Source organism: Biomphalaria glabrata, chromosome 12 (genome assembly GCF_947242115.1).
Source record: "Biomphalaria glabrata chromosome 12, xgBioGlab47.1, whole genome shotgun sequence".
In the NCBI taxonomy this organism is placed as follows: Eukaryota; Metazoa; Mollusca; class Gastropoda; family Planorbidae; genus Biomphalaria; species Biomphalaria glabrata.
This window is the reverse complement of record NC_074722.1, coordinates 15,215,386-15,242,068: the sequence shown is the minus strand read 5'-3', so window position 1 is coordinate 15,242,068 and position 26,683 is coordinate 15,215,386. Positions and strand designations below refer to the sequence as shown.

Sequence of the window (26,683 nt, the reverse complement as noted above, 5' to 3'; positions counted from 1 at the left end):
ATAGTTATCTATACAATTAAGGTAATTTACATCTTTTTTTTTATTTGGAAAAAAAATTACACATAAATAATTTGCATGCTTAATTTGAATAATCAAACAGACCCAAATATTTTGTTGTACCTATTTTTAGTGCAGTAGCAATATTATTTTTTTTAAATGCATTATTTATGTAGTATTATTGAAGGTCTTCTCTCTTAAGTAACAAGCACATTTAAAAAAAAATATAGAAAGTTTCAATGAAACTAAATGACTTCCTTCACTGACTGCTCTGAAAATATCATTTCAATACTAAATAATAAAAGAATTACTCTCCAACTCATTGACACCCAAGCGATAGAAATCCAGCCATGTGTTTGTCCCTGGCTTCTACTTCTAACGAGTTGGTTTTCACAAGAGTTACTGCAGTAGATTCTGGATCAGTTCTGTAGCCTGTTCCTCTGACCCTCCCTTAAGTGTGGTCACGCCTTTAATCTTAGCTCCAGAGTTGGTTGGGTCAGCGATGAACACCTATAAAAACAGTTATGAGACAGATAGCGTTCTGTGAAAAAGGTTTCCATAATTTTTAAAGGTCTTTATTCAATATATATATTTAAACACAAAGACACACACATAAAAGAAAAATTACTCTACAATTTGTTCAATCTGAATCACTTTTTATCTATTCCGAATGTTACACTCAAAGTTTAGAGATACACTCTTTTATTTATTTTATAAAATACTACTCGAAAATGACTCACGGGCCTTTGTTTGGGTATTACTGATCTACTGGAGTGAATTTAGATCTATGTCAAACTTGGAGAATGTTCCCTTCACATTTTTTAAAAACATTTTGCCACGAAAATAAAATCGGAGTGTAAATGGGTTTACCCGTTCAGCTGACATATTCATATATAATAATAATAAAAAAAAAAAACTTGTGAAAATGTGAATATATCGATTATTATTCAACAGCTACACTAGGCAAAGCACACTTTGCGCCATAAACACACTCAATTTCAGTGATTCCAAAATGGTCTACATAGACCCAATGGGTCTACGTGAGTGAAAATATAAATTGGGGGTTATTGAGCTGTGAACGGGGGTTTAAGATAGTCGATCTCATTTCAGCAGGTCTAGACTGTTTTTTTCTTATTAATTTAGTTAGATCTAACTCCAAAACACATATGATTTGTAAATTAGCTTATCCTTTGAATTAAAACCCTGCTGTTAGAATTTTGGTTTTTAATTTTAAAATGTTAGCATCTAATTTAAATATCTTAATTGTGTCTACATTAAACAAATATTAAACATGGCCCAAATTCAAAAAGAAATATAGACAGTAAAGTATTGATTATTTATAATTTGGCTTCATTCATTTCTTTAATGTCTATGCACTTTTTATGCATTATATTCCATGCTGGATTGACCTATAGAAAACATAAGTTATTGCTTAGTGCCCTCACTTATTTATGCCCCCCCCCCCAAATGGTTTCAGAACTATTTTCAATCATTTTGAAGAAAGAGCCAAGGAAAGATTGCCTTATGTTGACAGCAAGGGGACCACTATTTCAAATAGCTTAAGGTCTTTGGTCTAAATCTGATCCTGAATAAACTTTTTAGTTATGAAGCTGGAGGATGATTTGAGACGATGACTTCCTGGAAAAATAGATAAAGATTTGAAATACTTTCGAGCACTTAAAGTTCAGAATGCACTCACAGTAGACACAATTTTCACTTCGACATCACAAAGAGAAGAGGTTTGCAAGCGTCTTACAATATCTCTGCTTATAGCAAAATCCGGAAATCCGCACAGTATTTGCCAAAGAAATTGATTTGCCTGGAATATTAGCTTAGCTTGCTTCAAAGCGAGTATACCTGATACTTCTCAGATATAATAAAATATCACTAGAAAATGTCTACCTTTATGTTCTGCCATCTTCATATCTAGTAGCAAAGGTTTCGGCAAGGTTGTCAATCTCAGTGGCGTCACTAGAGGGGTACGGGCCGCATCGGGTGAAACCCATCACTCCCTCGCGCGCCATTCGATGCATAGGGCTGCAAGCTCTCTCCACAGAAATCCGTCTTAGGCGACTTTTACAGCCACTCTCCTTCTAAAAAGGTGTGACCCCATAATTAAACGTGGACGGCCATGATTTTTGCGTTCCTCTTTTCGGCTTTCGTGTTAAGTTTGACTTTGGTAAACCTGTTTTGTCTTGTCTAATGATATGTCTCACAAATGTCAATGGACGTTCAGTTGCCCTATCTCTTAGTCAGCGAATGTCTGTGCGGGAAAAGATTTCTCTTTTGGTAACATTATTTCGGTACGTTATTCGTAAGATCCTTCTCAGTCATCACTGCTCAGCCTCTTTTCAACCGTCTCGAAGCGTAGATGGCCGTTTGGAAAATAATTGCATTGAGTAGGTTGATTTTAATCTTCAGTCTAATGATTTGTTTGTTCAGATAGGTCGTACTTTTTTAAAGACGGCTCCTGCTTTCCAATCCGACATGTAACACCATGATATGCAACTTTATTGCTTGTGATAACAGTGCCTAAATAGGTTAATATTTCTATTGGTTCAAGATCTGTATGACCAATGTTGATGGGGTTTTTGGATAACCTGCACCCAATATGCATAACTATGAGGGCATCTTTATCCGTCATATCCAGTTTACATTTAATTGAATTTCAAAGTAATGCTAGGTTGTCTGCAAAATATAACTCGGTTTGGTATATACTATGGGAACCTGAATACATCCTGTTTAATGTATGTCTATGACATCGTCGATGGCTACAAGAAAGAGAAATGGGGATAAGATAAACCCTAATCTCATAACAGACTCGGTGTTAAAAAGTTCCAGTGTCTGTTGTGATACAAAACAACTTGCTTTGTGTTAGACATGTCGCTGAATCTGGACAAATTGTTGCGAGATGTGTTATTCTCTTGCTATTTTCCAGAGCTATCAAACTTATTTTTGAAATCTACAAAACTGATCATCATTTTTTGGTATTTTAGGCTTCGATCGTTGTTGTTTCGAAGGATGTCTACCTGTTCAGCGCTTGATTTGCCTTTTCAGAAGCAGCTGAGAAACACTAGCATAATTTAAAACCTTTTCCGTAAGGAGCTCTTAAAAAATCTTTAATAGAAATGTTCAACTCAATGTTTCTGAAATAATTGTTCATTTTAAATTTATGTATTCAATTTTGATAAAATGTAAAAAAACAACGCCATTTTCAAATAGAATCGAAAACCATTTTCGGGTGTAACCAGTCAATTAATTAGCTTACAGTTTTATTATTCAACATAAAGAAACAAAAAAAAATAGTATGATGTTTTTTAGGGGGAGATTATTTTTTTTCCTTTGGAGAGGGGGAGGGGTTGGACACCCTGAGCTGACCGCACTGGGTGACACCGACCCTAGTTATACCACTGGTCAATCTCCTAAAAAAAAACTGACTTTAATTAATACTAACCGATTAATTCAGTTATTAAACTTAACCGAGATGAAGCCCGATTTTGAAATTGTATAATCAAAGCAGCCCACTTGTTATTAATTCTCATTGATATGTTGGAGGGTTCAGACAAAAGTCCTTTATGAACTGCGCAGTGGTTTCCACAAAGAGCCCAGTGTTTTGTTCGGGCCTTCTGATAGAGTATGCAGCTTTGAAAGACATGGTCGGCATTCTCTGGTGATGCTCTACAAGGGCAGATCTCACTAGCTGCCCCAACATGTGTCATTCTGATGGGTCCGGTTCTGAGATGAAATATTATATGTTGGTCATGTCGGGACTATTAGTAATAGGCATCGTTTTTCTTGAACTTTGTGTGAACTTTGTCCATTTTCATTTTTTCTGCTCTCTATTGTTTTGTTATTTCTGTCAAGTAGAGAGGGATTTCAAAATCTATCTCCCATATTTGATCTATTTCTATTGCAGCGTATTAATAGTGACTTCATGTACAACATATTAAAACATTTTGAATTTTATTTTCAATGTCATTAATATTAAAGATAAAGGACTTAGAAATTACTCTAAAAAAAACATTTAAAGTTTAAGAATTTTTCCAAAAGTGCGTAATTGCAGCGTATTAATAGTGACTTCATGTACAACATATTAAAACATTTTGAATTTTATTTTCAATGTCATTAATATTAAAGATAAAGGACTTAGAAATTACTCTAAAAAAAACATTTAAAGTTTAAGAATTTTTCCAAAAGTGCGTAATTAGCTAAGTTGGGGGTCTAACGGAAACTGGAAAACATAACAAGGGGTCTACAACAAATAGTAATTTTGGGAACCACTGCTCTATTTCATAGCCTTAGTCTATTTCATATTTTAAGTAAATGTCAAAGTCACAGTCTATATCATGGTCCCAGTCCATTCCATAAAACAACGACCTTGTTGGGAGTAGACGTCTTGCTCTTTGTGCTGCATTGTATCAAAGTGTTTTTTTTTTCAAATCTGTTCAACAATGAACTCATCAACGGATTAATTCAATAATTTCCCAAACTAATATCACTACAAAATACTGTGCCGTTTAAAAGCTAAACTACTAACTACACGTTGTGTTTTTGAAAGAGCTCCACTACTAAGTAGCCTAAACTTATCTCGTTACTCACCGTGATGCCTTTGTTCAGTAAGTTTTTCACTTGATTCGACACTAACTCTGCAGACTTGACACCCTCAACAACCAAGACTGCAACTTTTCTAGCGTTTGGCCTGGCTCCTCGCTGGGCAATGTAACCAGAATCAGCTAGTTGCTAGGTAAAGGGATATAAAAAAATATTTCAAAAACCTCAGGAAAGTTTTATTTGCAGAACATACACCCCCACCCAGACATATCTAATTAACTAATCTACATACAAGAAAGGCAAAAGTAACAAAACAATCATAGTGTGTTTACACAGCACATGTAAGATCATCGCGACACATGCATGGAGCTATTAAAATGTATGTTAACGCGGCTAAAGTCACATTTCGCAGCTATAGCAGACACATCTAAAGGTTAATTTTATTAAAAAATGAAATAAATATCCCATAATTTCTACGTCCATGAGTTACAAGTAAAAATTAGAAGATATAGGGTATAGACTTATATATAATATCTAGGGTTTGAGAGATTTTAAGTTATGCGCATGCGCAACCTTTCGGCGATGCCTGATAGAAGCGCGCGATGAATGAGATTATAAAGTACGACATGACGTTCTAAATATAAACAACGAATTTATGTAAAAATGATTTGGAAACACAAATTTGAAGGTTAATTTTATTAAATAATGAAATCAATGGGCTATATTTTGTATTTTCATGTGTCAAAGTAAAAAACTATATTTGCTAAGTGTAGTTCTTAAAATTAGATCTAGATCCTTTCGGTCATGTCTCATGTAAACATGGCTATATGACCTAGATGCATAAAATAGTGATATTATTGTACAATTGGGCAACTTATTTTGGAGGGTCTTAAGCTTGTTTTAGGGCTAATTACATACGTTACTGTTCCAGATAGTACCCAAGGAACTATTATGCCAAGTTTTATCAAGATTGGACAAATGGTTTTGATTTTTACATACATACATACATACATACATACACACTTCTTACTTTATGCTTTACATAAATTTTTACAAGCTTTACATTATAGAAAACTGTATCAGTAACTAAAATATTGTATTATTGTTATTGTGTATTATTTTTACCTGTATGAGAGCAGGTAGCTTATTGGCGGTGTAAGGATTCAGTTCCTTTGTAATCTCTTTTGCTGTGCTATAGCTTTCTAGTTTAAAACGTACATTTGATGGACAGGGATCAGATAGAAGGCCACACTGGTGATAAAAAAATATTTAAAAATAAATGTAAAAAAAAAAAAGAAAATTGTTTTTGTTCACTAGACTTTCTTTGTTTGGAACACTTAATCTGAGTGTTTTGTTAATACATGTAAATAATCATCCTACTATACTATTTCGGTGTTACAAAACTATTTTACCATGACGATCTGCGCCATGGATAAAACACTTATTATAACTTTAAAATAAATGACTAAATTATTTTTAAATCAGATAGGATCGATCGGATGTGATCTAATGCAAAACTTATACAAAACAGATCGGAGCCAATTAAGATCCTATCCAAAAGTATAAGAATAAGATGTGATCCTATAGAGATCATATCCAAAAGGTATACGAATCAAATCGTTCATGAAATAAATATAATAAAAATAGCCAGTATGTGGATAGAACTTGCGATATCCGACACCAGTTTTGGGAATTTCCGCCCACCCAACGTTTTCTCGTGAATGAAGTTTACGTTAATACTAGGTATTAAAAATAATACTGTTGGCACCACAAATAACTAGATTGGGTCTGGCAAACATTTTCCTGCATTTTCCTACAGTCTCCTACACTTCATGCTAAAGCGCCAGGTCAAATTTAAAAAAAAAAAAAAATGGAGGTGGCACTGACCAATATAGAAATGGAAAAAATATTTGCGGTACATATAGCACTCATTATATGCAATGAATCATCATAGGTTTAACAAGCCACTTTAAATAAGGGCCAATTTTTCTTTTGTCACGCAAAAGTCGTCAAGTGCATGATGTACAAAAGACGGGATAGGACAGGCGGAATTCTGATATGAGAAAAATGAGTAGAATCGCGTTAGAGGGGACGTTTTAAAGTCGATCAAAGACAAATGACAGAGAAGAATGGAGAAAGAGGTATACCATTAAACTTTACAATAAACCTAATGATCATCTCTAGTTATACAATGCTCTATATACATAGTGTTGGACAGGTTACCTCTAACTGAAATCTATAGTCTTTAATTTAATACACTGCAACTCACTCTAATTACATACTGTCATGTTCTAAGACATTCCAACTCACCTTCATCACTTTATTGACGTCCATTGAAATGATTGAAGAAATCAATTCTTTAGTCCACAAGGTGATCTCGTAGCCCAAGTAAGAAGGACTGAACACAAAGTAAATGTCTGTCGGATTCTTTTGGCCTTTAGCTGCAAGACAAATAAATTACATTGCGCATTTCATTGTAAACTTTAGGCTTTAAGATTAAAAAAAAATAAATTTTAGTGTAAAAAAACAAAAACAAAAACAGACTGTTAGACGTGGAGCAGCATCTCAAATTAAAATTAAAAACCAGGGAACCTAATTATATGATCTGTCATCTCAGCACATAGATGTATTTACATAGAAAGGGCGGGGGACGAGGGGTATTCGGCTATAGAATAATTATAAAAGGAGTACAAATAACTCAAAAGTTTGGGAACTGTAGTAAATAAATCATTACAACTTTTCTCTATTTTCTACTTTAATTTGTATAACATTTGGTTTTAACATTTATATTTATAAATTACTTCTATTTTTACATTGAAATTGTTGTTTATAAAATTGATATGATTTGTTATGTTTAAACTCTGGATTCTTTTTGGTGCGTTGATCAAAGGGTACAAAAGTTCATAGATCTATGTCGTCTCGAGAGAGGATCGTTTCCCTTTGCAACTTCTTGTCTGACTAAGGAGGCCAATGCTTGGTACATAGCTGCGGTCAAAGGTTGGGCATCTGTAATCACCAGGCGCCATAGCACTTTTACCTATCTTCCCACTACTGTTGTGTTTGACATCTGCAAACCGGGACCTTTCCTTTATGCTCGCTCTCCATGTGGATCTATTCAGTGCCACTTTTTTTTTCCACCTGTTAAGGTCGATTTTGCAGTAGGCAGGAGAAGAATATGCCAAACAGAGTAGGTGCGAGAACACATCCCCGCATGATACCACTGTTAACCTCAGAAGGTGCTGATGTGACTTCATTGAATTTCAATGTACAATTTGTTTCTTCTTATCTTATCTTATATAATACAGACGTTACTTCAAAAAAGAAGATGATTACGTCCTACGCGTCATGCATTTAGTCATGCATATTAACCAATGACTTAAATTCAGCCAAGTCAATGGTTTTCCTGGCTAGCTCAGGCAACCCATTCCATGCTCTAATAGCACTAGGGAAGAAGGAGTGTTTGTACAAATTTGTCCTAGCATATGGGACGAGGAATGCGCCTTTATCTTTGTGTCTTTCAGAGTATTTTATTAAATTTTGTTTTTGTATTTGAAGATTATGGTTCAGTGTTTTATGTATGATTGCTACTTTACTTTTGAGCCTTCTGTCCTGAAGGCTTTCTAAATTTAGTGATTTTACTAAAGGTGTTACTCTAGTCAAATGTGAATATTCGTTTGTTATGAATCTCATGAAAGCACTAAATAAACTTAGATAGTTTGAGAGGACAACGTATTTTCCTTAGGAGTTTGAAGCGGCCACTTCTTTTGACCATGTCAAAGACTTTAGTCAGATCCATGGCCGGTCCTACAGATGGCGAGGCCCTATGCGAAACTGACTGCGAGGGGCCTAATATGGGTTGTGAGTTGTGATATGGATAATAAGTGAAAATTAAGATTTTGTATTAGAAAATAAATTCGTTTTTGCATTTTATTAATGCTTTACTAAGTACAAAATTACTGTCAAATTAACTTTACGAGCCATCTACAGTAGATAGTAGTTTTCCAACGAAAAGACGATGAACATTCAGATCTGCCTTTTAGATTTACTATCGACTAGCAAAATATCGCTTTTGTTGTTTTTCTAAGAGGTCGAGATAGATTTAGATCTATATTTGAATGCCAGTGACAACGTAAATTAAGTATTTGAACTTCTTGTTTTGTTAAAATTCGGTTTATTAATAATATTATTAGGATTTTATCAAATGAAAGCAGACAATGCCGTTTTATTTTTAATTGCGAGTGGGATTAGCGTTTTCCATATTGAATGACATCCCGAAATGACACTTTTGTCTATTTTAAGTAGATTTGCATCAGTTTTCAGAAGATTTTAACCATTTCATGACATTTTCATGACTTTTTCATATATTTTATAATTTCAGGACAATGCCAGGAACCCTTTAATAATGAGTTAAAATGGTTTAATTTAATAATTTACACCTAGAGTTCGCATCGCGCGGAGCCTATAAAAGTGCGGGGCCCACTGCGGCCGCATATGTTGCAGTGGCCTAAGACCGGCCCTGGTCAGATCAACGTTGTTTGTTGAAAGTTAAACTTAAAAATATTACCACTAAAAGTTAGACACAACCATCTGATTTATTTGTTGACACTTCGACTTTCATAATCCGGTTACCTTTATTACGCTATATAATTCAACTAGCAGTACACATCGGCTACTCCCGTTGTTGTTCTCAGGCTCTAAAAGGTTTATTATGGCCGGAACACCCTCTTATTTTCTTTTTTTTTTTTTTTGTTCAATTTTAATAAACGGTGCGATGCTTTATCTATCAACCTAAAACACACACACACACACTTACACATACATATATATGTATGGATTAAGTCCCCTTATACGTATTGACACGTTTTTTTCTCCCAATTCCCATTCTCGGACCAAGTTAAAATTTCGCATAATTATTCAGTCAATAACAATGCACGAATAAATCTAAAATTTAAACTATTTGTTAATCATTTAGTACTAATTAATTAATTTTGTTTTATATAGAAGAAGGGAGATAAACCCCGCAATTTTCAGATAAATAGCAGTAATTAGCGGTTCCTACCCTTCTATTGCTTCTTTTGGCTAGTTTTATAATTTTTTAAACTTTCCTCTTAATTCAAGCAATGTACAGTATTAGCCACCACCTAAATACATTTCTTCATAGAAACAGTTTCAGGTCTACACAAAAGGTTCACTTACGAGAAAAGAATGAATACACAGGAAGTCCTATTTCGGTGATATAACATATAATAGAACTTATTTTTAATGCTTTCTAATTAGACATCGGCCTTTTGGAGAAAAAAACGAAAAAAAAACATACATAGGTTTGATAGAAGGTTTGCGTTTTTTCGCGAATACCTGTCCCAAGGTTGCGATTCAGTCCCTCGTTAAATATAATTAATGACATACAGTTAGTTAACTAATTGGTTAATTTTGTTTTATTGGTTCTTGTTGGGTCAGGTCAAACAAATAATTGTGCAAAATTTCAGCTTGATCCGAGATTGGGTGTAGGAGAAATAATTTCTGCCACAAAGACAGACAGAGTGAGTTGGTGTAAGCTTTGTAATGGGAAAAATAAGATATTATAAATAATAAAATAAACTTTAAAAAATTAAATCTAATTTTAAACTAAATGATCTCAAATTTGCATGTCCTATTCATTCATAAAAAAGAAATTAAGCAAAATATGAAAGAATATTAAAATAAAAACAAAACTTATAAAAAGGGAAAGAACTGCACATTTATAGCTAGATTTCTCGATATTGTAAGATTAATTTTTTACTTCAAACGGAATTATGTTTTTCTACATAAATAATTGAGCAAACTGTCAACTTCTTTCGAGAATGTTAAGTAGGAGAAAGAATGTGTTCAAATTTTTCCACGGACAGACAGACGGACGGAGTGAGTTGTTATAAGCTTTGTAAAAATAAAGTTTAAGGATTAATTTATAACATTGGTACCATCAAAATCGGATTTTCGATAGCTTTTCTAATTCGAGATCTAGAGGGACAAAGGAACAGTGTGACTGTACGAAATTTAAAAAAAGACTTTTTCTATTTTTAAACGTCTGTCTTTCTTAAATATTGTAAAAAAATATTTGAACTTTACATCAACATCGAAATAACTTTTATTATGTTCAAATTATGCGATGTCTAATAGATTTATTTATTTGATACTGCAATATAATTGTTCTTTCGTGTTCTTTAATAGTAGTAATAATTTTTAAATCTTCGTCTGAAATAACTAAAAAAAAATCTAATGTATCATAAGGAAACATGTATTTTTTTATGTTTTTAAGGAAATAAATAAAAAAGAAATTTTAAAATTACTTTTTTGGACCTAATAAAATCAAATCTTTATCTCACATTTAATTGTCCTACCAATTAATTCTAGAAATTAAGAACGTTGGTGATTTTGTGTGTATGTATCACGAAAGTCAAAATTAATGTGTCTCGGTAGGGTCTAAATTTTCATTTTGCAATTCAGGATATTTCCAAGTACTCAGCTTTGATCTGGAAATTAGTTAAGACTAAGACTAAGACTAGGACAGCTTTATTGATTCTTACGGAAATTTGTTGTGATTACAAGGACTCTTCTCTCATATAAAGACAACACAACAGAAAAAAAAAACATAAATACAACAGACAACATAAAGTGTTCATTCAGCGACTACACACAGGCATCTTGGTGCATTTCCCTGATCAATGAGTAGCGGTGGGTCAGTTGGGGGGGGGGTCAGTCAACACATTTGGTGGTTGTTCTGTCGTCACGAGCAGCTCGTACATCTGCAGTCACTAACTCAGAAGACTAGAAGACACTTTAAAGGTTACTTACTACACGTCTTTCTAATCAAACTTTGAATGATGTTGTTTAGATTGTCAAAGTTGTTCACATGGTTTACCCTGGAGTAGTCACCGGCAATATTGAATAGTTCTTTATCTGTGATATTTCTACCGACTCCCACGGCGAACATGACAATCCCACTGTCTCTTGCAAGCTTGGCCTCTGCCGCTGTCAGGTCTGGTCTGCCAATTAAAAGGTGTATAGACTTACAGTAAAAGACTACATAAATTGATTGACATCTAATTAACTTAGTAACTATAGCATTTGTTCAACGTACGACTATCTATAATATAAAGCAGAAAGTAATGCGTATGAATATATGTATGTATGTATGTATGTATGTATATGTATGTATGTATGTATGTATGTATGTATGTATGTATGTATGTATGTATGTATGTATGTATGTATGTATGTATTTATATGTATGTATGTATGTATGTATGGAGGAGGAGATGGCATTCCTGCTGAAGTAATTCAGGCTGGAAAACATGCCCTAATCAAACCACTCCATGAACTGCTAAGCTTGTGCTGGGAACAAGGAATGGTCCCCCAGGAATTGAAAGACTCCAACATTGTTACAATTTATAAAAATAAAGGCGACCGCTCTGATTGTAACAATTACAGAGGCATCTCACTGCTTAGCATAGTCGGAAAGGCTTTTGCTAGAGTGTTACTAAAGCGATTACAGATCCTGGCAGATCGTGTTTATCCAGAGTCGCAGTGTGGCTTTAGGGCAGGAAGATCTACAACAGATATGATTTTCTCTCTGCGGCAGCTACAGGAGAAGAGCAGAGAACAAAAGCAGCCCCTCTTCATAGCTTTTATTGATTTGACCAAGGCCTTTGACCTTGTTAGCAGAAGCGGTCTGTTTGCTGTACTAGAGAGAATCGGCTGTCCAAATAAGTTAAGAAAACTAGTGTCAGCTTTTCATGAAAATATGCAGGGCACCGTTCAGTTTGAAAGTTCTTCCTCCAGGCCATTCTCCATTAAGAGCGGTGTAAAACAAGGATGTGTACTGGCCCCTACACTTTTTGGCATCTTCTTCTCAGTCGTACTATCCAGTGCTTTTAAATCCCTGGAAGACGGAATATACATCCATAGCAGATCCGATGGAAGGCTCTTTAACCTGGCACGTCTTAAAGCCAAAACGAAAAGGCGTCGTATCTTGATAAGGGAGCTGCTGTTTGCCGATGACGCGGCACTCGTATCTCACTCACAAGGAGGTCTACAGAAGCTAGTGAACGCCTTAGCAGCTGCTTGTCAAGAGTTTAGCCTTACTATAAGTCTCTCCAAGACCGAAATCCTGGCACAAGACGTTGCAGAAATACCTATAATACAAATTGGGAACCACACCCTTTCAGTGGTGCAGGAATTTACGTACTTGGGTTCAACAATTGTCAGTAACCTAGACTTAGACATCGAGCTGACAAAAAGGATAGGAAAAGCTACCACAGCATTGGCAAAACTCTCCAAGCGCGTCTGGGAAAATGGTAAATTGACCACAGCGACCAAAATCCTAGTCTACAACGCCTGTGTTGTGAGCACTCTCCTTTATGGCAGTGAAAGCTGGTCAACATACATGTACCAAGAGCACAGATTGAATAGTTTCCACTTGCGCTGCCTGAGACGCATAATGGGCATCTCTTGGAGGGACCATGTCTCCAATCAGGAAGTTTTGAGACTGGCCAATATGAACAGCATGTATGCTCTCCTGACACAAAGGAGATTACGCTGGCTCGGACATGTCACCCGCATGCCAGATGGTAGAATCCCGAAAGATATCTTATATGCTGAGCTTGTGGAAGGAGTCAGACCCAAGGGCCGCCCAAGACTAACATATAGAGATGTCTGCAAGAGAGACATGAGAGCCTCAGGCATCAGTGAAAGTATGTGGGAAAACATAGCCAAAGACCGGAGTGCATGGAGACAGACTGTGCGTGCTGGGACAACCCTTGCTGAGAACAAAAGAATTGAAGCGGCTTTAATCAAGAGGGAAAAAAAGAAAGCTGCCCTGTCTGCTAGCCCTAAATCAGAGGCATACAAATGTACGAATTGTGGCAAAGTCTGCCGTTCTAGAATTGGCTTGATTAGCCACACCAGATTCTGCCCCGTCTCAAGATTAAGCCAAAACCAGTGACTCACTTGGGCGCATCCATTGCCTTTCGAGACAAAAGGAGCCATATATGTATGTATGTATGTATGTATGTATGTATGTATGTATGTATGTATGTATGTATGTATGTAAGTATGTATGTATGTAAGTATGTATGTATGTATGTATGTATGTATGTATGTATGTATGTATGTATGTATGTATGTATGTATGTATGTATGTATGTATTTATATGTATGTATGTATGTATGTATGGAGGAGGAGATGGCATTCCTGCTGAAGTAATTCAGGCTGGAAAACATGCCCTAATCAAACCACTCCATGAACTGCTAAGCTTGTGCTGGGAACAAGGAATGGTCCCCCAGGAATTGAAAGACTCCAACATTGTTACAATTTATAAAAATAAAGGCGACCGCTCTGATTGTAACAATTACAGAGGCATCTCACTGCTTAGCATAGTCGGAAAGGCTTTTGCTAGAGTGTTACTAAAGCGATTACAGATCCTGGCAGATCGTGTTTATCCAGAGTCGCAGTGTGGCTTTAGGGCAGGAAGATCTACAACAGATATGATTTTCTCTCTGCGGCAGCTACAGGAGAAGAGCAGAGAACAAAAGCAGCCCCTCTTCATAGCTTTTATTGATTTGACCAAGGCCTTTGACCTTGTTAGCAGAAGCGGTCTGTTTGCTGTACTAGAGAGAATCGGCTGTCCAAATAAGTTAAGAAAACTAGTGTCAGCTTTTCATGAAAATATGCAGGGCACCGTTCAGTTTGAAAGTTCTTCCTCCAGGCCATTCTCCATTAAGAGCGGTGTAAAACAAGGATGTGTACTGGCCCCTACACTTTTTGGCATCTTCTTCTCAGTCGTACTATCCAGTGCTTTTAAATCCCTGGAAGACGGAATATACATCCATAGCAGATCCGATGGAAGGCTCTTTAACCTGGCACGTCTTAAAGCCAAAACGAAAAGGCGTCGTATCTTGATAAGGGAGCTGCTGTTTGCCGATGACGCGGCACTCGTATCTCACTCACAAGGAGGTCTACAGAAGCTAGTGAACGCCTTAGCAGCTGCTTGTCAAGAGTTTAGCCTTACTATAAGTCTCTCCAAGACCGAAATCCTGGCACAAGACGTTGCAGAAATACCTATAATACAAATTGGGAACCACACCCTTTCAGTGGTGCAGGAATTTACGTACTTGGGTTCAACAATTGTCAGTAACCTAGACTTAGACATCGAGCTGACAAAAAGGATAGGAAAAGCTACCACAGCATTGGCAAAACTCTCCAAGCGCGTCTGGGAAAATGGTAAATTGACCACAGCGACCAAAATCCTAGTCTACAACGCCTGTGTTGTGAGCACTCTCCTTTATGGCAGTGAAAGCTGGTCAACATACATGTACCAAGAGCACAGATTGAATAGTTTCCACTTGCGCTGCCTGAGACGCATAATGGGCATCTCTTGGAGGGACCATGTCTCCAATCAGGAAGTTTTGAGACTGGCCAATATGAACAGCATGTATGCTCTCCTGACACAAAGGAGATTACGCTGGCTCGGACATGTCACCCGCATGCCAGATGGTAGAATCCCGAAAGATATCTTATATGCTGAGCTTGTGGAAGGAGTCAGACCCAAGGGCCGCCCAAGACTAACATATAGAGATGTCTGCAAGAGAGACATGAGAGCCTCAGGCATCAGTGAAAGTATGTGGGAAAACATAGCCAAAGACCGGAGTGCATGGAGACAGACTGTGCGTGCTGGGACAACCCTTGCTGAGAACAAAAGAATTGAAGCGGCTTTAATCAAGAGGGAAAAAAAGAAAGCTGCCCTGTCTGCTAGCCCTAAATCAGAGGCATACAAATGTACGAATTGTGGCAAAGTCTGCCGTTCTAGAATTGGCTTGATTAGCCACACCAGATTCTGCCCCGTCTCAAGATTAAGCCAAAACCAGTGACTCACTTGGGCGCATCCATTGCCTTTCGAGACAAAAGGAGCCATATATGTATGTATGTATGTATGTATGTATGTATGTATGTATGTATGTATGTATGTATGTATGTAAGTATGTATGTATGTAAGTATGTATGTATGTATGTATGTATGTATGTATGTATGTATGTATGTATGTATGTATGTATGTATGTATGTATGTATGTATGTATGTATGTGTATGTATGTATGTATGAATGTATGTATGTAGTATGTATGAGTATGTATGTATGTATGTCCCGAATAGAAATCAAAACCATTTAACCAATCTTGATAAAACTTGACATACATGTACTTTGGATACTAACTGCAACAATAACATATGTAAAGTAGTAAAACATACATAAGAAACCTCAAAAAAAAAAAGTTGCCCAACACTATGAAAGTATTTCTATTTCATTGATCTAGGTCATATAGCCATGTTTACATAAGACAAGATCAAAAGGTTACGCATGCGCATAGCTGTAATTCTTGCAAAGGCTAGATCTACTCTTCGCAAAGATTGTTTTTTACTTGAACACATGAACATACAAAATATAGTCCATTTATTTAATTATTTAATCAAATTAACCTTCAAATTTGTGTTTCAAAAACAAATAACATAATTCTTTTCCTAATGCTGTGATTCTATCCGTCTTGACGTACATTTCATATCCATTCGCAATGTCATTCTCTTCTTATATTAGACACTACCAAAAAGTCAAGCATGCACATTACAGAACATCTTGTGAAGGCTAGAGCTACTCTTCGCAAAGATAGGTGTTTACTTTAACACATGAACATACACAATATATTCTATTCATTTCATTATTTATTACAATTAACCATTTTTACGGAATGTGACTTTAGCCGTGTTGACATACATTTTAATAGTTACATTCATGTGTCGCGCACATCTAACATGCGCTGTGTAACTACACTAGGTTTGGACTAACTAGATGAGGCTCTATATGGAGATTATTAAATATACTAACATTCAGTAATTAATAATTTTATTGAGCCCTTGAATTCACTCTTATAATAATAGATCTTTTTTTATTATAATAGTATCGAGACTCTAGATCTAGCATCTAAATACATAGGGTTACAAGCAAATGTTTTTCTTGAAAAAACGGATTTAGGTCGATTAACTATTTTTATAGCTCCATTCACACTATTTTTAAATTTGCGCATTCGCTTTACTTTTAACCATAGACTTATATATTGTATCTATACTGAACATGGAGATATTTTAAAACTACAAGTTGAAACAAGGCGTTGTTTTGTAAAGTAGTTATAAGAAGTAAAGTTTTTTTCAACCCTAACCTATGTAACATAGAATTTAATTTTTAGATCTAGATCTAGTAGTTGAACATCAAAAATAAGAAAACACTCTTCTCATTATCCTTATTTTGCAATTTTTAGATACATTATCTAGAAAGATCTAGGTAATCAATATATTTAAATGTACATAAGATGATTCAAATCAACAAACATGAATTATTTCGATCTAGGATTTTTGAAACATTATCTCAATAGAAACTAACAGGAAATGTCCCATTCTAAAGAAAATCCGAGAAAAGATTTGCATTATTTCTAAACTTTGAATACTAATTCTGGCTGTTCTGTCATCAAGGCTATGGTACTAAGGGATAATTGGGATGAACACTTATGTAGATAGTTATTAGGTCGGAAAATGAAGACCCGATGGATTCCAGATCTCATGGCCTTAGCTTAACATACTCGGTGTTAAAATAAGGTTCTTTAATATGAGCACAAGGCGAACAATGTGTAAGAAAACTGGCCCCTAGTGGATGACTTCTAAAATACGGAAACATTAGAACCATTTGCCAATGCCTAAAAACTCGTCACTCATTCTAAACTGGGCAGAGTACACTAAATGTTTATTTATTTTCTAATCTTAAAAAGAAACCATTTTAAATTGTTACGTTTTACTATTATATTAGAAACGAACTAATATTCATTCTTTGTCACTGCCAGGGTCGAGCTTCGTTAAAGAGAAACGAAACTCTCTTTAACAGTGTCCGTTGAGAAATTGTCTGCTGATGTGGCAGCTCTGCAGAAGTACCATCCTATGACAGGCCACAAGAGTCTTTTTTAGGAATGTTAAGGGCCATGAAGGTATCTGTGAGGTCCGTTGTAATTATCCCCTCATTTGATATAACAACAGGGTATAACTATAATAATAATTATTATTATTATTTGTATTACTTTTGTTAGCTTGTAACTCTTCATGGGTTCAAACTGGTTGGAACCTCGTCGCTGGATGAGTATTTTTACAAAAGCACTAGCCTTGTATGTATATCTTTGAGGAAAAAAAAAACTCTGACTAATTGGTCTTTCTGGTTTGTACGTTATGTTTCAAAATATGATCTTCAAATGAAATGTGGCTATTTCAATCACGTTTTCATCGGGTTTTCCCGCACTCGACTTGGATGTTTCTTTTTATTCAATAAAGAATTATATAAACAAATACAATTTCATGAAGTTTCGAGCATTCTCTTGTGTATAAACAAAGATGGATTGTAATTAGCAAACTTAATTGTGCAATCTCATTAGATTAACTGCTTCAAAATTGAAGCATATAGAAAAGTAAATAGAATTAGAAATTTTAGACCTCAATTGCAGTGACGTAGCTATGGTGGGGAGGGGAATGGGAGAGAATTTAAAAATCACCCCGGGCCCCCACTTGAGGGTTCCCCCAAATAAGTATTCATTTTTTTTTACATTAAATATTACCCCATTATCTCATGTTATGACATCAAAAAACGAAATGCAGGGTCCCCTAAAGACGTCAGGCCCCCTGGACCCCCAAATTAAAGAACATTCCTAGCTAAACCACTGCTCCATGGGTTACATCGAAAACAATCATAATAGAAGGCTTGAACACTTACTTGAAATGTCACAACCTGTGGGCAGTTTCAACCAATCGCTCGCTGCCACCTCATAGGTCTGTACAACGTGGAAACGAGCTATTGGTCTAGAGTCTAGACTGCCTATAAGTTTTGACATTGCAGGCCAGTGTTTGGCCTTCTCTAGTGATTGGTCTCAATTTCATAAAGGAAGAAATGATATTTTCTTTTAAAAACATTTTTAAGTATCTTTCTAATTCTGATAATACTTATCCACGACACTTGTTATTTGAACCAATGCCTGAATTTCCTACTCTATCTGTCATATTAACAATAAAAAAATGTTTAATCTTATAAAAACGAAAAAAAAAAGGTTACGTATAAACAGGTAGCAAGTAAATAACGTTTGTACTTATATATCCAAATGAAAGTCAATAATTACTCGTGTGACTCTCCGTCCGTTATGACCAGGCCAATCCTTGTGACCCCTGGCCTGACCACTGCATTACTCAGTTGGCGCTCACGCATGTACTTGATGCCTTTATTAGTGTAAGTCGCATTGCCTTGCTCGTGAGAAATTTTCCCTATAGCGTTAAGGACGTCTTTCTTGGTATTGTATGTATTCAAGTTGAACGAGTTCTAAAATGTACAAGATAAACATAACAATTCCAGATATCAAACAGAGTTTGTGTTTTAAATTTAAATCTTAGGCGGTCCCTTGTGGGTCCGTCGTTTAAAAAGCAATAAAAGTGAAGATCATTAGTTTTGATACATTCAAAAGAAAAAAGAAAGTGTGAATATATTTTATTTACTTTAAACATTTTTTTTATTTGTGAAGAACAAAAAAGACAAAAAAGACATATCACATTAAAAAGTTAAAAAAAAAAAGAATTATAGATATTAGAAATAATAAAAGATCAATCACCACTATTCCTGTCTTTTGCAAAAAAAAAATACACTTAATTAAACCTTGATTGCCTGAGATTACATCCTATACAAGGCCTTTGATACCATACTTCCACTTGTTGGCTGTCTGGATATATTACCACCAGTTCGACTATATAATGGTGCAGCAGCTTTTTAAGGCAAGCATCCATACAACAAGTTTTCCTGCAGCTGAACTTAAAAGCGGCCAAATTATACCTAAAAATGGTAAGAAAACTAAGACCTATCATGTTAAAATTTGACCTGGACAAGCTGAAAGACCCCCACAAATATCTGCTATATTCGAGCCACAAGTAGGAGGAAGCTTTGCAGCCCTCAACATCCTGGATTCCAATATAAAAACGCAAGCTGATATGCTAATTACAGTTATCACAGATACAACCCTAAAAGTACTAAGGAAGCAAGGACATTCACTTACTTTAGTGTGCACTTCATTAGAATAAGGAATGATGGCGACCCTGACGCTGTCCTTGTCTATCACCAATTGCTGGAGGAAGGTTTGAAGAAACTTGATGCTTTTTTTGAAGTCTTCAACCCAGATGGAGCTGGAGGAGTCCAGGACTATGCCTAGCTCAAGAGATGGTGTCTGGCATTCTTCAACTGAATAGTTTGATAATGAACCTTATATCACAGCAAAGTACATAGAAATGACAGGTTGTGGTCCTACATCTTGACAAAACCAATATATTTAATACGGCAATTATTTGTTAAACGCCTGCTCTTAAGTAAACAAAGTCTTCTTTCTTACATATATCTACATTGATTATGTCCTTTGTTTCCTTGGTAGATTTAAAAAAAAATGATATAACAAGAAAAATTTTAAAAAAGAAAAAAAAGAAGAAAAAAAAAGGTTATCTAAAGGGGAAGAACTCCGTCCTTAAAACTATATTTTACAGTTACACATTATTTCCCTTATTCGATATCAAACAAAATAATTAATTACCAATAATTAATTGACTAATTGAGTATTTTTAGCGGTCCCCGAAAGGGGAAAAGACGCTATTAGTTTTGTGCGAAATGTCTGTCCGTCTGTCCGTCTGACCGTCTGTCCGTCTGTCCGTCTGTCCGTCTGTCCGTCCGTCCCGTTTAGATCTCGTAAACTAGAAAAGATATTGAAAATCCGACACCACAATATTTTAGACCATTCAAAGTTCTGATGCAACGGCTACTTTTTATTTTTCTGAAAGCGAAATCTAATTTTTAAAATCAGTTATGCAAGCTGTTTTTTAAAGAGAAAAAGCTAATTAGCATGCATTATAAGTTAGACCTAATTTAAAACGAATAATAATTTTGTAAACTTCATTTTCCTAAACTTTTTTTAATTTCAAACATCATTTTTATATTTTGTTTTGAGGATTCGAATAAGAGATAAAGCCTTTTCATAACAATTAGATCAATTATAAGACATCAGTTAGGCCAGGGAAGTCGCTGTGGCTGAGCGGTAAAGCTCTTGGCTTCTGAACCGGGGGTCCTGGGTTCGAATCCTGGTGAGGACTGGGATTTTCAACTTTGGAATCTTTGGGAGGCTCTGAGTCCACTCAGCTCTAATGGGTACCTGACATTAGTTGGGGAAAAGTAAAGGCGGTTGGTCGTTGTGCTGGCTACATGACACCCTCGTTAACCGTAGGCCACAAAAACAGATGAACTTTACATCATCTGCCACAAGGTCTAAAAGGGGAACTAGTTAGGCCAGGTTCACATCTAAATTTACATTCACTTTCACCTATTCTTTGATCCGCGGGACCGTTGGGGCACTACACAAGATCTGTCAACCTTCTTTCTCCATATCTCTCATTTGTCTTTCAAATAATTTCATTAGGATGTTCTTTCTGAAAATATTGAAGCCTGCCTGGGTGGACCACTTCAGGGGCCGATTTTGAGTTTGTGTTTCCACACAAACTGTCCTTTGTAACCTTGTTGTTTATTGATTCATGTTTTTTTTTTTAGTTATAAAAAATAATTGTAACTTGGTATCACTTGATCGGAGAATGCGTAAGTGAGAATTAGCGTTAACAATTATAGAAGGGGATTAAGCCAAATAAATTTAGCCATATCTGTGAATACTGAAATGTTAGTTTCCTTTGTTGCCATTAAACCTAAAAAAATACAAGTAGTTATTCGTCTAATTGGTTACTTATTTTATTGTTTCATGTCTTTTCTATATCAAGGCATATTTATGCGGAGCCAGGATGTGAGACAGGTGGCCAGCATCCGCTGGGCACGACGCCTTGGGTCCAGCCCATCGTAAAAGAGCGCCACGATGTCCTCATCCACAAACGGGGAGTTGTGCCCTCCACTAAAACCCGAAAGATGAACGCACCAGGAGGCAAGGTAAACGGAAGTGGTGCACCCCCACCCGGTTACGATTGTAGCAAACAGTTTTGGATGATCCACATCAATCTGAATCGGCTATTCTTCTCTGAAACGTATCGAGGTCCATACAATCGCAGAACGATACGAGGCAGATGTCCTTCCTGGCCAAGAGACTCAGTGCTCAGACGAAGTGCCATCCCTTCTTTATGGCTTTACCGCTTTACCAGTGTTTCTGCTCGAGGTGCCAGGTATTAGTAATGTTTGTAAGAAATACGCTGAAGGCCCGAGTTGTGGAATCCAGCGCCCCTGCGGGACCCGGCGGGACGGATATTTTGACAGTTGAGGTGTAAAAATATGGTCAGCGATTCACATTGGTAAACCTCTACAATTTAAACTGCGTGAGTCATTTGGCACAAGGATGATCGTCGCAGGTGATTTCAACGCTAAAACCCCCACTTGGGGGTGCCCGGAGACAGACGTTAGAGGGCGGAGACTGCTCGAGATATGTGACTAAACAAATCTGGTTGTCTTGCTGGGCAAAGACTGCCCCCCACCACCCTTTGATATTGGGGCGTGTCGCGACCAGACTGGTGTCAACTGACTTAAGGTCACAGTCAAGAGTGGATGTGCCTGAAGATGTCAGTAGCGATCGAAAAGATCAACACCAAGTCCCCATACACAGAACCACAAAGGATGTACAACCGTGTTAACTGGGGTCTGTTTAAGAGAGCATTGGATGCCTCTTTAAATGCGCTGGATGTCAAGGTTGGATGCATCAACCGGACTTACGGACTTTTTGTTAAGGCCATCTTGAGTGCCACTCGAAGGGCTATTCCGCGGTGCTACGGTGGGCTAAATACTCGGCCTTTTTGGTCTCCCTCTCTGAAACGCCTAATCCGACGTGTTTACAACAATCTATAGGGGAGGTGAAGGAAGCCATTTCGGATGGCACGAGACTGAAGTGGGCTAAGACTTGCGATAACCTGGATCTTACGGATGAACGCCAGGCATGGAAACTCCTAAATAACTTGACTAGGGCGAAAGAACCAAAAGCAGCAGCGCCCCTACAAACGGCTAAAGGCATGGTGTTCACAGACTGTAAAATATCGGACTCTCTAAATCGTGCCTTTGTGGCTATCTCTTAGTCAGTTAGAAGGAATGAAATGTTGAAAGCTCTAGACTAATTCTAGACGGTATCAGGAAGGCCTAAACAAAACGCAGTATGGTTTATGGCGAAAATGAGTCGAGGACATTAACTAACCTATCATCCACGGAGAGTTAGAATTTACAGTTCGAAAGTTCAAATTGAGAAAGGCACCAGGGCCAGATTGACTCACCAACGAAAAGTTGAAGAATCTCGGCCCCATCGGCAGGAAGAAACTGTTGGAATTGATTAATCATACGTGGACTCAAGGGGATTTCTCCAAGTCTTGGCGAGTGGCAACGATTGTTCCCCTTCTCAAGAAGGGGAAGGTCCACTAGCGGATCCAAAACTTTGGAGTGGGGGGGGGGAAGATTTTTTTCCAAACCCTAACCCTAACGCACAGTAAACCCTAACCATATGCATAAAAGTGCGTACAGCGTATATATGTATAATTTATAGGCCCTTAATACATTGCAAATAAAACCGTTGTGCCTTTAAAAGATAAGATACCCCACATATTTAGATTAAGGCTTTGAGGATCGCCTCCGAAAGGTAGTAAAGGTTGGAAAAGGGCGACCTGGAAAAGACTATCTGGATTTAGAACTCATCTCAATCGTGACTTTTTTACTGAAAAATTTCGTTTGAATTCTAACTTTTCCAAAACAAAGCCTTTCTTAAAATAATTATGATAAATTTATGATAAAAAAGGGGAGGAAAATGATTAATCCTCGCTCCTTGATATAAGAATTTAATTTATAGCATGTATAAATTATATTAGTGACAGTTTTTTTTTTATTTTGTATTTTTCTTAACTATAATACAAAAGAAAATGTATTGGTTTGTCCGATGGGGAGAAGGTGATTGCAGGTATCGCCTCTCTCACCTGGTACAACCTTTTTTTTATTTTATACTTATCGTACAATTTGAGATTAGAGTGTGGTGCGACATAATATGCAATGAGTTCACATATCAATACATAGTTTATATATGGATATTCGACTAATTTTGTTCACAAACTATGATTTCTCCATAAAAATAGGACCGCCCCCCCACTCAGAGGGCTAGAGTGGGAAGGGCAGTAGAGGTATTCGCCCCCCAATCGGCCAACAGGGAAACGACATAATATAAAGATCGGTTAAAATACCAATAACAAGTTTTAATCATATAGATACTTAATTGATTCAGTTAACAAGCTGTGATTTCTACAAATAAATTGGACCGCCCCCCCCACTCGAAAGTTTAGGGGAGCGCGCGGGATTGATGCCATCGCCCCCTCCCGACCCCACCATATCGGCCAACATACTAGAGGGGAGGGCGAAATAATCTTAAAATAGGTTGAAATATAAATAATTAGTATATATTATTAACATAAGTAATAAATTCGTATACAAATTGCGTAAATTCTATACTAAAATTCGTCCGCCCCCACCCAAGGGGGGGGGGTCGGCTGAGTGGGGGGGGGGGGCGATCGCCCCTACCGCCCCCCCCCCCCATGATCCGCCAGTGGGAAGGTCCAGGATCGTGCAGAAAGCTATAGACTCATATCGTTGACGTCCAATGTTGGGAAGACGACTGAATGCATGATCAACAGAAGGCTCACATAGTTCCTAGAGACGAAAGGTCTATTGCTCCTGAACAGGGCGGGTTCATGCAGCATCGAAATGCGATCGACCAAGTGACGTTATTCTTGCAGAAGGTGGCGGACGGCTTCCAGTGGGGCAACACAAAGCGACCTGGTCAGTCGACGCTAGCAGTATTTATCAATGTCAAACAAGCCTGCAACAGAGTATGAAGGCCTGACCTGTTGTTAAAGCTTATAAACCTAGGTGTCGGTTCACATAGTCTTAGGTGAATACAATATTTCCTTACGGAGCGGACAGTACAGTCGAGAGCTGGTAAGCACGTGTCAACGAAACTTCCACTGGAGCAGGGCTTGCCGCAAGGGTCGGCACTCAGTTTTGTCCTATTTCTTTTGTACATCAACGACTTGCTGGCCCTCTTGAAATGCCAGAAGCTGCTGTTTGCAGGTGATATTGTGTTGTGGGAGTCGCGGAGAGACCGTCAACAACTCTATCCTGCTACGCTTGAATGTGCAACCTCTAGGTAAACCACTCGAAGTCGGTTTACTCCTAGTTTACGCTCAGACGTGATATGTTGAAGGAGCCAGTTGAGCTACGAATGGGCGAAAAGATGCTAGCGTAGGACGAAAAGCTTAAGTGGGTCGGGGTTATCCTCGATCAGAACCTGACTTTGCGAACATTTCCAGCTGGTGCGAAAAACAGCTTCCGAGGAGAACATTGTAAAGAAACTAGCTGAAACGAAGTGGGGAGCGAAAGCAGATGTGATAAGAGGGCTTTACATGGGTGCAGTACGCTCTCATTTGGACTACAGTCTACTTGTTTAGGTATGGGCATCGCAAAAGACTCTAGCAAGCCTAGACGCTGCTCAGAATCGAGCCATACGACAAATCTGTGGTACATTTCGGACAACGCCAATTGCCGCAGGCGAATTTATGGCAAACGTGCCGCCGTTGAAGTTGCGCACAGAGCGAGCCGTCATACAAGCTCACGATAGATATATTCGGCTGCAGGAAGAATGCCCACTCAGAAGTCTGGTAGACAACTGGGTGGGCAGGAGACGTCTCAATAACCGGCCTTTCTTCATGCATGTGGAACGTGGGCTGGTCAAAGAGATGAATCTGTCGGTGGAGCGGGCTGCTTTTTTCCCGTCCGGTTCTTTCCCCCCAAAACTAAGGCTTACGGCATGATGACGATACGGAAGTGCCTTTTTAACCCAGTGGTAACAAGGCAGTGTGAGCCCTCACGGCTACTACATGCAGCCAGAGAAACTATCACATCGTATCCAGCAGGAGTGACCACTATCTACACAGACGGCTCAGTGCAGACGCTCAAGGGCGCTGTGAAAGCTGGATATTGGGCGGTAGTTCAACTCTCTGGCACCCCGAAAGTGACAAGCTCATGGGATCCTGCCTCTTGGCTGAATTTAATTTAATGTTCAAAGCACTGGAATGGGTGGAAGGAAAAGCTAGAAACGGGGCTGCGCCAGCCAATAACATAGTCTTATTTACCGACTTGATCTTCACTCTAGAGGCCCTCGAAGAGCAGTGTGCAGGTGTCAGAAGGGTAGAAGAACTCCTCACGGTCATGGGGCGTCTCCCACAACTCGGCCTGAACGTTTCCATGCTATGGGTGCCTGCCCATTGTGATGTGGTCGCTACGACATGGCCGACCACCTCACAAAAACCGCGGTCCAGACGGCACTCGTGCGTGATGAATCGTGTACATACCAAAGGGTACGATCCAGGGCTAACAAAAGATTGTTGGTGCTTTGGTGCGATGGCTGGAATTCTTTGGATAAGGGTTGTGATCTCCACAGGGCAATGAGTAGACCAGACAAAAGGATGCATGGTGGCAACTTAATCGCGTGGAACAGGCCGTCCTAGCCCAGTTCAAAGTCGGTCACTGTCTAATAGGTGCTTACTTCTGACGGTTTCGAGACAACACGGTGTCGCCACTGCATCGAGGACGTCGAGACAATAGAGCACATTATGTATGAATGTCGCGTTCTGCATGAACGACGATCGGGACAAGGATTTGATAGCGAGAAAACTGGTTCATGTACGACATTAAGGCTGTCCTCGTACGAGGACAAGGCGACCTTAAAACTCACTGCCCGCTTCCTTTCACGTGCTCTAATGGAGTAATTCTCAGCATGGATTCGCTTCCAATGGGGTTTCTGATTCGAGAATGAGCGTGGAGTAACACCATTTTTACCAAACAGACAGACAGTGTGAGTTGATATAATATTTGTAAAAATGCAATTAGATCAAAGCATTAAATAATATCGTACTAAGTATAAAATTAAAAAATCACTTTGAGCATAATCGTTCTAAACAATATAATTCTCACATTTACTATTCT

General features: G+C 37.7%; 1 protein-coding gene across 1 annotated transcript in view; it reads right to left on the bottom strand.

Annotated features, from left to right (window-relative positions):
• Nucleotides 1-216: 216 nt before the first annotated feature.
• The window catches only part of LOC106073628 (cartilage matrix protein-like), a 42,578-nt gene continuing 16,111 nt past the window's right edge, over nt 217-26,683 (bottom strand). The window contains exons 6-12 of the mRNA XM_056007275.1: nt 19,704-19,885; nt 18,783-18,979; nt 11,380-11,570; nt 6,859-6,989; nt 5,674-5,799; nt 4,597-4,737; nt 217-507 (exon numbers count right to left, since the gene is read on the bottom strand). Of these exons, the coding sequence (XP_055863250.1) occupies nt 397-507; nt 4,597-4,737; nt 5,674-5,799; nt 6,859-6,989; nt 11,380-11,570; nt 18,783-18,979; nt 19,704-19,885 (1,079 nt within the window). The 3' untranslated portion in view covers nt 217-396. The remainder of the gene's footprint in view (nt 508-4,596; nt 4,738-5,673; nt 5,800-6,858; nt 6,990-11,379; nt 11,571-18,782; nt 18,980-19,703; nt 19,886-26,683) is intronic.